Source organism: Oryx dammah, unplaced genomic scaffold (assembly GCF_014754425.2).
Source record: "Oryx dammah isolate SB20612 unplaced genomic scaffold, SCBI_Odam_1.1 HiC_scaffold_26, whole genome shotgun sequence".
In the NCBI taxonomy this organism is placed as follows: domain Eukaryota; kingdom Metazoa; phylum Chordata; class Mammalia; order Artiodactyla; family Bovidae; genus Oryx; species Oryx dammah.
The window spans coordinates 33,215,608-33,228,790 of NW_024070210.1; the positions used below are offsets into that span (position 1 = coordinate 33,215,608).

A 13,183-nucleotide genomic window follows, 5' to 3' on the forward strand; every position below is an offset into this window, starting at 1 on the left:
CAACAGCCACCCGGGCGCGCGCAGCTCCACTTCCGGCGTACGAGGCGGTGACAATGGGAGCGGCGCGGGCGGCGCCGGGAGGCAGCTGACAGGCGTCTGCGGCTTCGCTTCATGGCCGTTCTCCCGCCCCGCCTGGGCTCTGTGGGGAGCGGGGCGGCCCGCAGCGGCCGGGAGCCGGAGCTGGCGAGCCGAGCGGGGACCTGTGTACCGCGCCGCTGAGGCGCAGCATGTGAAGCGGAGACGGCATCCAGTGCGAGGCGAGCCTCTCAGCCGGCCGGAATGGCCACGACGGCCGAGCTGTTCGAGGTGGGTCCCCGCGGCTCTTCAGGGAGTGGCAGGCCCGGGGTGCGGGCAGAGGAGTGGGCGTCCGCCGCTGCCCGAGAGCAGCCGGACGGAAGGAAGGTGCGAAGGCGAACGAGTGGGGTGGCGGCTCGGGTGTCGGCGCAGGCGGAGCGTGAAAGGGGGGAGGGGTGGCTTGGGGCCCCGGGTGGGGAGGTGGGCAGGGGTGCGAGCCAGGAGTCCTAGCAGGGCAGCGTCGGCTGGAAGGGAGCCTCGGGCTTTGGGCTTTGGAAGATGAGCTCGGGATGGGACGGGCTGACTTAGGGCGCGGAAAGAGAAGGCTGACCCGAGTCCGGCGGGTTCCGTCTTGTCGCCTGGATCCCCGCCTGATATTCTAGGGGGCGCCCCTTGAGATTGGGACGACAGGGGGCTTCTCGTGATTGAGTGATGACTCCGTTAGCCAGTGTTGGAAGCACTTTACCAGTTTACTCTTTCATTTGAGAAGGCTGTAGTCTCTTTTTAGGACAATAGAGGCCTACTAAACCCTTCCCATTGGAGAAAGTCAAAACTAAAACTAACATTTGTGTTTGTGTCTTGAGGAGTTGAAGTGTAACATAACCCCTCTCGACTGCTAGTTAGAGAATCCTTAACGCGTGAGACATTGACATTCTAATATGTTTCCTGGACCGTTTTCAGTCTCTAAAACTTAAAATTGAGCTAAGGGGAATCCAGTGTGAGAAGCTGTGATGCTTGAGATAATAGAAGAGGAAGATTCTAATTGGACCACCTAACAACAGGGTATATCCTTTTGTGAAAGAAATGAAAGCTGAGATGTGAAGGAGAGAAAAGGATGGGCCCTTTTTGTGTGTGCTTATGTTTCATACTGAGTAATAAAAGTGTAGGTAATAATTAAGAAGACTATATTTAAGTCAATAATTAAGTTGACAATAAATTTCTCCATAGGTGAAAATTGGATTCTTTTTTCTGTGTAAGATTCAGCAGGCTTTGTTTTGTTATTTTGGGGTTTTTTTTTTTTTTTTTTTTTTTTTGGCTTAAAATTTGAATGCCACAGCTTTTGTAACAACTGGGAACTTTTCATTTGTTAGTGTTAATTTAACTCTGTTTTGGATTTCTGTCAGCTTTTGGATAGATAATGCATTTGTTGAGGAATAGTGTATGCTATTGTTATAAAAAATTGTAATAAAATAGTAATTTGTGAGTGAAGGTGTATAATTATTAGAAAGAATTGGGAAATATTAATTATATTTCCTCAGATATAAGTGTAGGGACATATATTTATTGCATTAATTTCTCTAACTCCAAAATTGTGCCATTTGTTTATTGATTGACAGGAGCATGGAGACCTTTTTGCTAAAAGCTTTTACTGTGTGTTCCTGAGCCAATACTAATTTATGAAGTTGAAATCTTTCATGAAATAGGGAACCAGCCAGCTGTTAATATACAGAAAACTGTTAACTTTGTCATACCGTTCTTGGGCTTATGAATTCCCAGTTGTCTTTTTTTCTTTAAATGCTTGATCATATGAGTCCACATATACTTCCTTGAAAATGTATTTGATTTCTGTTCCACATGGGGGAAGGAGAGGAAGTAGAGAAATACATGTAGTTTATTTTGCTTTCTCATGTCTTGCCATTTACTAAGGTAGTTAAACTAAATTAGGGTCTGAGTTAATGCAATGACATCAGTTATGAGAGCAGGTAATACTTAACAGTGATAATACAGACAACTAGTCCTGTGTCCACAGGGTTTATAGAGTGCCCTTGATTCAACATGCTTATGGATCTTAACACATGTGGCTTTCTCTTTGCTGACCATGTGTAACTTGTTGCTTCATCAAAATTAAAAGCATATTACATTAATAGTTACAATTAAATGTTAATAGGAATGATAAGTGTATTTATCTTTTCAGCCCTACAGTGGATTCTATCCTTGAATAAGTTTTCACCGCCAAGTAAAAAGTTGGTCTCTTTGCTTTACAGGGAGAAGGAAAAAAAGAACCAAACTTTAGCTATCACTGCCATTTCCTGTTGCTATTGCCTTTAGAAGATAGCTTGTAGGACAAGTCAGGGAGTGCCTTTTTTTCTCTTATTTTCCTTCCTTAGTCACAGCTGGAGAACTATGGAAAACAGGTTAGGATGTAGTCAAGGATATTTAGTTTTTATGCATCCTGGTTTTAATGCACCAATAAATTGAATTGTGCCTTAATTTTTTCACACTGAAAAAGAAGTTAAAGCAAAATTATGCTTTGAATCTGTGAAATGTCTTAAGTGTTAACCCTGTTTCTTTTAAAATCTTGTTGATCCTGTGAGACTTCCTTTTTAACATAAACACTTTTATACAACACAAGCGAACTACACGGTATTTCCTCAGTTGACAGAAATGATTTAAAAGTTCTGGCTGCAGTGTTTCTAAATGATCACCTCAGGATGGACATTCTAAAAAGAGTTCATATGTGGTTTGTGTTATGTCTTCTACATATAAAAAGTGGCTGGGATAGTAAATTTTTTCTCTGTTGTCATAAGTATTCTTCTCTTTTCACTGCACTGCTGAGAACTTTGTACTCCCTTCTCACTTGCTGTCTTTCTCTCCTGTCATTCTTCTGTTTGGGCAAGTTACCTTTATGGGAGGATTCTTTGTTAAGCAGAGTCTGTTGAGTACCTACTAAGTTAATGAGGCTTCATGTCTCAAAGACGTATAGACGTATTAATCCTATGAGATGTGAAGAAAAAACACAACTGGTTCAGAGCCCAAAGAAGTTTTGGATGTGGGCATTCTTTATTTCATTAGAGATTTACAATATTCTTTGGTATGTTAAAGATTTTAAGAAGTTCATTTCCCAAACTTCTTTGACCATGAGAATGTTTTATTTTCTACTGTTAATTTTGTGAATTCCATGGAACATTAGAAGTTGAATTATAAACAGAACTTGCCCTTAATATTAAATAGGGGGAGAGAAGATAGATATATAGCTACATACTCTTGAAATAAAGTTATAAATGGTGTAAGGGGTCTAGGTAAAGTGCTATAGAAGTTGAAAGGATAGGAAGATTACCTCCAGAAGTGGGAAAGGATTAGAAAGTGACATTTGAATGAAATACAAAGGTTAAATTAAATTTGAGTTTGTGGAACTGGGTGGAGGGACATTCCAATAAAGCAGACCATACAAGTGTAGACTCCCCAAACAAGGGAAGAGTTCATCTTAGTTCATGAAGTATAGCATGCATGAAGACAAGGATTGGCATGTAACGTAAGAGTTTTTAACTGTTGAGGATTAGGAATTTGATTATTATTATTTTTTTTTGTAAATGTGGATGCATTAATAATAGTGTTTGAAGTCAGGTAATTTGACTGTGGTGACAATGGCTCTTTGACTTCCAGATTAGAATTTGAACAGTGAAGAACACATTTGTGTAAAAACATATTTATGTCTCTTAGATTTACAAATTAAGTTACACAGACTGAAGACTTACTCAAAAAGACTTATTCTGTTGTTCAAGTAACTAGTTAGTAATGAACAGGAAATATACAAGTAAGGACCACTCCTTTACTTTCAAGATGTTGATATGCTACTTGTTTTAGCCATAATAGCTATTAAATACATATTTATGGAACTTGGTCACCGATTATAGTATCATGTATATAAAATGGATTCGTTCAGTAAACATTTAGCTTTCCTTACCTTACCTACCCTAGGCCAGAAATCCTTCCAGGTACTGGAATTAAAAGATGGTTTGAGTTAAAAATCTAGTTGAGGGAGTGAAAGAAATAAAAAACAACCTTTCTTCTCTCAACACTTTATCAATACTCAATATTGCTTCACTTCTGACACCAGATGTATGGGGATGGGGATTTTTTTCCCACAACAGTTCAGTTTTCCAGCAGACACTGACTGGGTTTTCTGCAGTTCACTCTAATTCTGATACTGTTTACCTAGAGTTAGCTTAAGTCCCACAAAGGGCTCGAAGTTAAGGGCTCAGTCTCACAAAAATGCCCCCACTCTGGATACCAATGTTGTCATCTCTATTTCTGATTGGCCAGCCATAAACTGGAGGTTCTCATGACCTCCTCTTTGGGTTCAGTAGTTTGCTAGAATGGCTAACAGAACTCAGGAGAACAGTTTAGTAACTAGATTACTGGTTTATTAAAAAGCTCAGGAACAACCAGAAGGAAGAGGCGCATAAGGCAGAGTATGGTGAAGGAGTACCACACTGCCATTCTCTCCTTGGGTGGTGCCACCCTTCTGGCAACGTGATGTGCTCCACAACCAGGAATTTCCCTGAACCCCACACTTTAGGGATTTTTATGGAGATTTCATCATGTAGAAAATCAGTTATTCACTCAATCTCTAACCCTTCTCCTCTTCACAGAGTATAGAGGATGAGGCTGAAAGTTCTGGGCTTCTAATCATGCTTTATCTTTCTGGTGACCAGCCGCCATCCAGGAACCCACCAAGAGTTGCTTCAGTAGAGCCAAAGGTGCTTCTAGGAGATTCCAAGAGATTTAGGAGTTCTGTGTAAACCACTCCTATCAACTTTGTCACTCAGCAGATTAGAAGAGTTTTAGGAGGATTGTGCCAGGAACCAGGATCGAAGACCACTGGAACAAAAGTTCTCCTGCCATGCTTATCACTTAGCCTCTTAGTTGTCTTGTGTGTGCTTTCTTTCAGCCTTTCCTTGGGTAGGATGAATCCCATTTTGCTAGCCTGAAACAAAACATTTGTAGTGCTTTTTAAAAGAATTAGTATTCCATAAATGTAATTCATTTCAATCCACCACAAAACACATAGTCTCATGAAAATAAAAAATCAAATGTGGTTAAAAGGAGAAGCCAAATGGGTAAAATTCATTTAGTTCCAGTGCTGGAATTGCATAAAGCTCATGTTTGGTTTCTAGTAGAGTCTTGCATTTACAGCACCATAGAATGCCTATTTTTTATTTCTGGAGTGGAGCATGGTGATCCTGCCTTTTTTTGGTTTTGGATATAAGGGGCAAATCTTGATTTTCAAGGTCCTCAGCAGGGGATTTGGCTATGGGCAAGCAAGTGTCTGAATTATTGTGCATCTGCAATGTGCTCAACATTATTCTGTTGACCACAGCTGGAAAGTAAGAGAAATAGATGACAAAACCTGCCCTTGTTTTCAATTTAACTGTAAGAAGAGAGAAACTTAAAGATGTTACCGCTGCTGGTGCTGAGTCGCTTCAGTCGTGTCCGACTCTCTGCGACCCCACAGACAGCAGCTCAGTGGGCTCCCCCGTCCCTGGGATTCTCCAGGTAAGAACACTGGAGTGGGTTGCCATTTCCTTCTCCAATGCATAAAAAAGTGAAAAGGGAAAGGGAAGTCGCTCAGTCATGTCCGACTCTTAGCGACCCCTTGGACTGCATCCTACCGGGCTCCTCCATCCATGGGATTTTCCAGGCAAGAGTACTGGAGTGGGTTGCCATTGCCTTCTTCCACAGATGTTAGTATAAAACAATAAATGACAAAATGGAAGTGTTACTGGTATTAAATATTATTCTGTGTTGGGATTTGAATTTTTAAGCCTCGTGTGCACGTGTGTGCATGTGCTTAGTTGTATCCAACTCTTTGCAACCCCATGGACTCTACCCTGCCAGGCTCTTGCAGTCCATAGGAGTTTCTAGGCAAGAATACTGGAGTGAGTTGCCATTTCTTTCTCCAGGGGATTTTCCTGACCCAGGAATTGAACCCTGCACTCCTGTGTTGCAGGCAGATTCTTTATGAAGTGGGCCACCAGAGGAGCCCTTTCAGCTTCATGGGGATTGTTTAAGAGTGAAGAAATCAGCTGAGATAATCTAGGGAAAGAACCCTTTCCCCACAAGTATCCTTGTGGATTGAGTAACTTGGTCACAGGTAAGGAAGCAGAAGTAACATGAGTTTGAAGAGAAGATGAGAGTAGGCTCGTGGTAGTGTGTCTGTCCATTTTGGGGTGCAAAGAAATTAGGTAGTGTAAAATAAGAACTTAAAAGGGTAGATTTAAGAGCGTGAACATCATGGTTTTGAAATTGCATAGGGAAGTTTCTGACTAAAAGTGAATAGTGTTTTGAAGATTAGTTTGACAGTGGTCTGTTACATAGTGAGTTTAAGAAAAGTACTTTCTACAGGAAGTACATGAACCTGTTAGTTGCTTTAATAGGACCCAGAAATGCTTCTTCCTGAAATCCTCTGAGCCTTATTTTTTTTTACCTTGGTAAGCGAAAATATTATAGGTTCTTTGAGTTTGTAGGTGGCTGTAACATATTTTATTGACTCTTTTTGAGAAAGTTTAGTTGGGTTTTCTCAAGGAGAAAATGTTAAATTAGGGATTTATGTTCCTGTTCAAGGGCTTGAGGTCTTAATTTTTAATAGAAATGACTATAAACCCCATGTTTTTATTACACTTGGTAATAAAGAATATGAAACTTATAAGAATATGAAATCAGTTTAACAGATAAACATACTAATACATTATGTAAAGTTTGTCTTCCCTGGTGGCTTAGTGGTAAAGAACCCACCTGCCAGTGCAGGAGATGCTGGTTTGATCGCTGGATCCAAAGGTCCTTTGGAGAGGAAATGGCAACCCATTCCTTTTTTCTTGCCTGGGAAATCCCATGGACATAGGAGCCTAGCGAGCTACGATGTATGGGGTGGCAAAGAATCAGTCACAATTTAAGTGACTGAGCATGCATGCAAAGTTGAATTTAACATGATAGTATCTTTGTAGTACGTACTTGGAGAAGGCAATGGCAACCCACTCCGGTACTCTTGCCTGGAAAATCCCATGGGCAGAGGAGCCTGGTAGGCTGCAGTCCATGGGGTCGCTAAGAGTTGGACACAGACTGAGCGACTTCACTTTCACTTTTCACTTTCATGCATTCAGAAGGAAATGGCAACCCACTCCAGTGTTCTTGCCTGGAGAATCCCAGGGATGGGGGAGCCTGGTGGGCTGCCATCCATGGGTTCGCAGAGTCGGACACGACTGAAGCGACTTAGCAGTAGCAGCAGCAGTACATACTTAGATCGTTTTGGCTGATTTTGCTTTTAATTACTATAGAAAAATAGAGATTAAGATATACCTTTGTTAGATTCATGAAATTCTAGAAGATTTTGGGGGAATTGTTTACAGGTATCTTTGAGAATCCTCAGGAAGAATTGGTCATTTAGAGGTCTTGAAGAATTTATTAATTTGCCTATCTTTTTCTCATTGTAAATGCCTTTGCAGTGCTAAGTATTAACAAGTTACTGGGTTTTATTTAGTTTTATAAGCAGAAAAGATTTTGGGTTTTTTGTTTTTTCCAAAACTTGCATTTTTTTAAAAATCAGCAACTAATTTATCTTTAACTCTTGTAATAATTTGATTGCCTCTGAAGATAAAACCCGCACTTCACTTCCAGGATACTGTTCTCTCCTAGTAGTTCTTCCTCCTTTACTGGTCCCTCTTATTTTGTCTCTTGATGGTTTCCTTTCCTCTTCCTATTTCCATATGTTGCTGTGCCCTTCTTCCTGGATGATCTAATCCAGTTCTGAGGTTTTAAATAACTTTAAAATTATCTAGCACCAGTTTCTTCCCTGTAATACAGCTTATTTTTCTGACTATGTGCTTTACATTTTCACATGTATATCAGATTGGCATCTTCTGCATATAATATGCAGAATAGTGCTCTTGTTTCCCCACTCCCTTTTCCATCTCCATCCCAGTCTCAGTAAATGGTACCACTCACTGTTCATACAGTTGTTCTGGTTGCAGCCTCTACGAGTCATCATGATTCCCTTTTAAAATTTCTTGCCACATCAGTTTATCAGCATTCAGTTCACTCACTGTATCAGTTCAGTTACTCAGTTGTGTCCAACTCTTTGCAACCCCATGGACTGCAGCACGCCAGGCTTCCCTGTCCATCACCAACTCCCGGAGCTTGCTCAAACTCACATCCATCGAGTCGGTGATGCTGTCCAACCATCTCATCCTCTGTTGTCCCCTTCTCCTCCTGCCTTCAATCTTTCCCAGCATCAGGGTCTTTTCCATTGAGTCAGTTATTCGCATCAGGTGGCCAAAGTATTGGAGTTTCAACTTCAGAATCAGTCCTTCCAATGACTATTCAGGACTGATTTGCTTTAGGATAGACTGGTTTGATCTCCTTGTATTCCAAGGATCTCTCAAGAGTCTTCTCCAACAACACAGTTCGAAAGCATCAATTCTTTGGCACTCAGCTTTCTTTATAGTCCAACTCTCACATCCATATGAAGAGATCCTTTAAAAGGTCATGTACCTGGCGATATGACAATATCCCTTACATTGCTACTTTGAGTCATTAGCATCTCTTGACTAGACTACTACAATGTTGCAGGTTTTCTCAGAGAAGCTGACTTTAAGACAGTTTAGTTCCATGGACGGAGGAGCCTGGTAGGCTGCAGTCCATGGGGTCGCTAAGAGTCGGACACAACTGAGTGACTTCAGTTTCACTTTTCACTTTCATGCTTTGGAGAAGGAAATGGCAACCCACTCCAGTGTTCTTGCCTGAAGAATCCCAGGGACGGGGGAGCCTGGTGGGCTGCCATCTGTGGGGTCGCACAGAATCGGATACAACCGAAATGACTTAGCAGCAGCCATGTGCAGAATATTTATTAGAATGTACCCTTGGGGTGAGTATATGTGAAAGGACAGGGTAGGTAAGCAAAATTGGGTCTTAGGAGAAATAGCAGTGCAGTGCTGACCCAGTCAGAGTGGTGATGATTCCTGTGGGAAGTTCTGAAACTAAAATTACCTCTCAGAGTTGCCCTGATTTTTACTCAAGTGGTCAGGCCTTTATATCCCCGTCTTCATTAGTAATTAGATAGAGACCACATTGGCTTTCCCAGGTAGTGACGTGGTAAAGAATCTGCCTGCCAGTGCAGGAGACCAAGAGACCCATGTTTGATCCCTTTGTCGGAAAGATCCCCTTAAGTGGGAAATAACAATCTGCCCCAGTATTCTTGCCTGGAAAATTCCATGGAGAGAGGAGACAGTCCATGGGGTCACAAAGAGTTGGACGCAACTGAGCACACACAGACAACATTGGGAAAAGTATGGTATTGAGTGAAGCAGCTCTGTGCAGCTGAAGGATCCCTGAAAATACTGTCAGGTGAATGAATGCTCTGCTGACAGCACTGCTAGCACCTAGCGCAAGACTCTTGAAGGGATATCTGGACTACACGTCCGTGTTCACTGCAGAACACTCCTGTGCCACTAAGCTCCATGTTTTCATATACATTGGTGGGGGAGGAGGCAGGTAGCTCTTCTAGCACTCCATTTGGGGTTCTTACCCTGGAGGAAAATTAGAAGTGGGATGAGTAGCAGAGTCATCTTGTCTACCTGGTTATTTATTCTTCTTCCATAGTAAATGTCTCCTTGTGGATGTTAACATGTGATACTAAGATCTTCATACTTCATGCCCAGTTTCATGTGTCCATTCATGTGCGTCAACCCCAGATTTCCCTGTTCTCTTTCTTCCAGTCTTTCTCCTCTGATAGCTAGGTCCTTGGCCACTGTCCATGAGTCCATGTGTATTGTAACTAGGTCAGTTTTCTGACCACCCATGAGGATTACCAGACTTTGCCTTTTGGGAGGATATTTTTCTTGTCACCGAGTTTCAAGGCCACTGCAAAGGCAGTGGCACCCAACTCCAGTACTCTTGCCTGGGAAATCCCATGGACAGGGGAGCCTGGTAGGCTGCAGTCCATGGGGTCGTGAACAGTTGGACACCACTGAGTGACTTCACTTTCACTTTTCGCTTTCATGCATTGGAGAAGGAAATGGTAAACCACTCCAGTGTTCTTGCCTGGAGAATACCAGGAATGGGGGAGCCTGTGGGCTGCCGTCTCTGGGGTCGCACAGAGTAGGACACGACTGAAGCGACTTAGCAGCTGAGGGAAGTTGTGATTGTAGCTGCTGTTCATTTTTATTTGACACCAGCATGCTTAGCCAACTCTTGATGAAGCAAGCTCATGCTTTTCCTTCTCTATCATCTGGTTTTAAGTGATTCCGATAAGGCCATACATATGAATTAAGGGAAGCATACTAGTGCAATAGTAGTGAAAAACATGGGCTACCTGCTTATGCAGTTTGCTTTCTGTTTCTGTTCATGTTTGATCCTGGGGTTACTACTTCCATCTTATGATGAATAGTTCCTGGATCTACTTGACATCATGATTTGTTGAGTCCGTTGGAACCCAGACCTCCAACGAAATCTTGTGACCCATTGGATTGTAGCTCACCAGTGTGGCCTTGGATTAAATACCCCCATATATCACAATTTCTCAGGTGTAAAACTAGGCTATATTAATAGAACCTACCTCATAGACTTGTTAAGTATCTATTAAATAAGATTGTAAGTGCTAGGCACATATTACATAGTAAACACTTTTAAAAATTAGCTGTCATTACCGTCTTATTTAGAAGTCTTTCATGTGTTTGTCAGACTTTCTAAAGTTCTGAGTAGCTCTAAGCATAAATTCCTTTGAGTCATTGTTTCTCAATTTGTGCTTGTAAATTAAGATTTGTTAGACATGTCAACTCTTTTGTCTCAAGTGAGGTAGACTCAGGTATGATTATATAAATATGTTTGCTGAATGAGTCTGAGAAGGCAATGGCACCCCACTCCAGTACTCTTGCCTGGAAAATCCCATGGGCAGAGGACCTGGTAGACTGCAGTCCATGGGGTCGCAAAGAGTCGGACATGACTGAGCGACTTCACTTTCACTTTTCACTTTCATGGATTGGAGAAGGAAATGGCACCCCACTCTAGTGTTCTTGCCTGGAGAATCCCAAGGACAAGGGAGCCTGGTGGGCTGCTGTCTATGGGGTCACACAGAGTCGGACATGACTGAAGTGACTTAGCAGCAGCAACAGCAGCTAAATGAGTAAATTGTATTTTAGAGGGTCAGAATGTTTACTTTGCAGAATATCTAGCTCATCCTTAAGATTTAATCATCAATCATGTCAGCACCTGGGTAAACTGAATTTATTTATTTATTTGCAGTTATTCCAAAATATTGGCATATTCCCCATGTTATATAATACATCCTTGTAACATATCTTACATCCAATAGTTTGTACTTTCTGTTCAGTTCAGTCACTCAGTCCTGTCCAACTCTTTGCGACCCCACGAATCGCAGCACGCCAGGCCTCCCTGTCCATCACCAACTCCTGGAGTTCACTCAGACTCACGTCCATCGAGTCAGTGATGCCATCCAGCCATCTCATCCTCTGTCGTCCTCTTCTCCTCCTGCCCTCAATCCCTCCCAGCATCAGAGTCTTTTCCAATGAGTCAACTCTTCGCATGAGGTGGCCAAAGTACTGGAGTTTCAGCTTTAGCATCATTCCTTCCAAAGAAATCCCAGGGCTGATCTCCTTCAGAATGGACTGGTTGGATCTCCTTGCAGTCCAAGGGACTCTCAAGAGTCTTCTCCAACACCACAGTTCAAAAGCATCAGTTCTTTGGCGCTCAGCCTTCTTCACAGTCCAACTCTCCATACATGACCATAGGAAAAACCATAGCCTTGACTAGACGGACCTTAGTTGGCAAAGTAATGTCTCTGCTTTTGAATATGCTATCTAGGTTGGTCATAACTTTTCTTCCAAGGAGTAAGCGTCTTTTAATTTCATGGCTGCAGTCACCATCTGCAGTGATTTTGGAGCCCCCCAAAATAAAGTCAGCCACTGTTTCCACTGTTTCCCCATCTATTTCCCAGGAAGTGATGGGACCAGATGCCATGATCTTTGTTTTCTGAATGTTGAGCTTTAAGCCAACTTTTTCACTCTCCTCTTTCACTTTCTTCAAGAGGCTCTTTAGTTCCTCTTCACTTTCTGCCATAAGGGTTGTGTCATCTGCATATCTGAGGTGATTGATATTTCTCCCAGCAATCTTGATTCCCGCTTGTGTTTCTTCCAGTCCAGCGTTTCTCATGATGTACTCTGCATATAAGTTAAATAAGCAGGGTGACAGTATACAGCCTTGACGTACTCTTTTTCCTATTTGAAACCAGTCTGTTGTTCCATGTCCAGTTCTAACTGTTGCTTCCTGCCCTGCATACAGATTTCTCAAGAGGCAGGTCAGGTGGTCTGGTATTCCCATCTCTTTCAGAATTCTCCACAGTTTATTGTGATCCACATAGTCAAAGGCTTTGGCATAGTCAATAAAGCAGAAATAGATGGTGCCGAAGCAGGACCCGAAGCCTAAATTCCAGGAGGGTGAGAGAGTGCTGTGCTTTCATGGGCCTCTTCTTTATGAAGCAGTGTGTAAAAGTGCCATAAAGGATAAACAAGTCAAATACTTCATCCGTTACAGTGGTTGGAATAAAAATTGGGATGAATGGGTTCCAGAAAGCAGAGTACTCGAGTATGTGGAAACCAATTTGCAGAAACAAAGAGAACTTCAGAAAGCCAATCAGGAGCAATATGCAGAGGGGAAGATGCGAGGGGCTGCCCCTGGAAAGAAGACTGCTGGGCTGCAGCAGAAAAATGTTGAAGTGAAGACAAAAAAGCACAAACAGAAGACACGTGGAAATGGAGATGGTGGCAGCACCAGTGAGGCCCCTCAGCCTCCTTTCGAGAAAACGGCTCGAGTAGATCCTACTGTTGAAAATGAAGAAACTTCCCGTTACCCCACCCTAATATTGTCCTCTTCCCTACCATTGGTAACCACTAGTTTGTTCTCTTTGGAGAAGGAAATGGCAACCCACTCCAGTGTTCTTTCCTGGAGAATCCCAGGAACGGGGGAGCCTGGTGGGCTGCCGTCTGTGGGGTCACACAGAGTCGGACATGACTGAAGTGACTTAGCAGCAGCAACAGCAGTTTGTTCTCTTTATCTGTGAGCATGTATCTTCACAAATTACTGTTGTTGTTGTTGTCTT

At 42.4% G+C, this 13,183-nt stretch overlaps 1 protein-coding gene across 1 annotated transcript in view; it reads left to right on the plus strand.

Moving 5' to 3' along the window:
• The first annotated feature begins 17 nt into the window (after positions 1–17).
• The window catches only part of EXOC5 (exocyst complex component 5), a 57,685-nt gene continuing 44,519 nt past the window's right edge, over positions 18–13,183 (plus strand). The window contains exon 1 of the mRNA XM_040226375.1: positions 18–306. Within this exon, the coding sequence (XP_040082309.1) occupies positions 280–306 (27 nt within the window). The 5' untranslated portion in view covers positions 18–279. The remainder of the gene's footprint in view (positions 307–13,183) is intronic.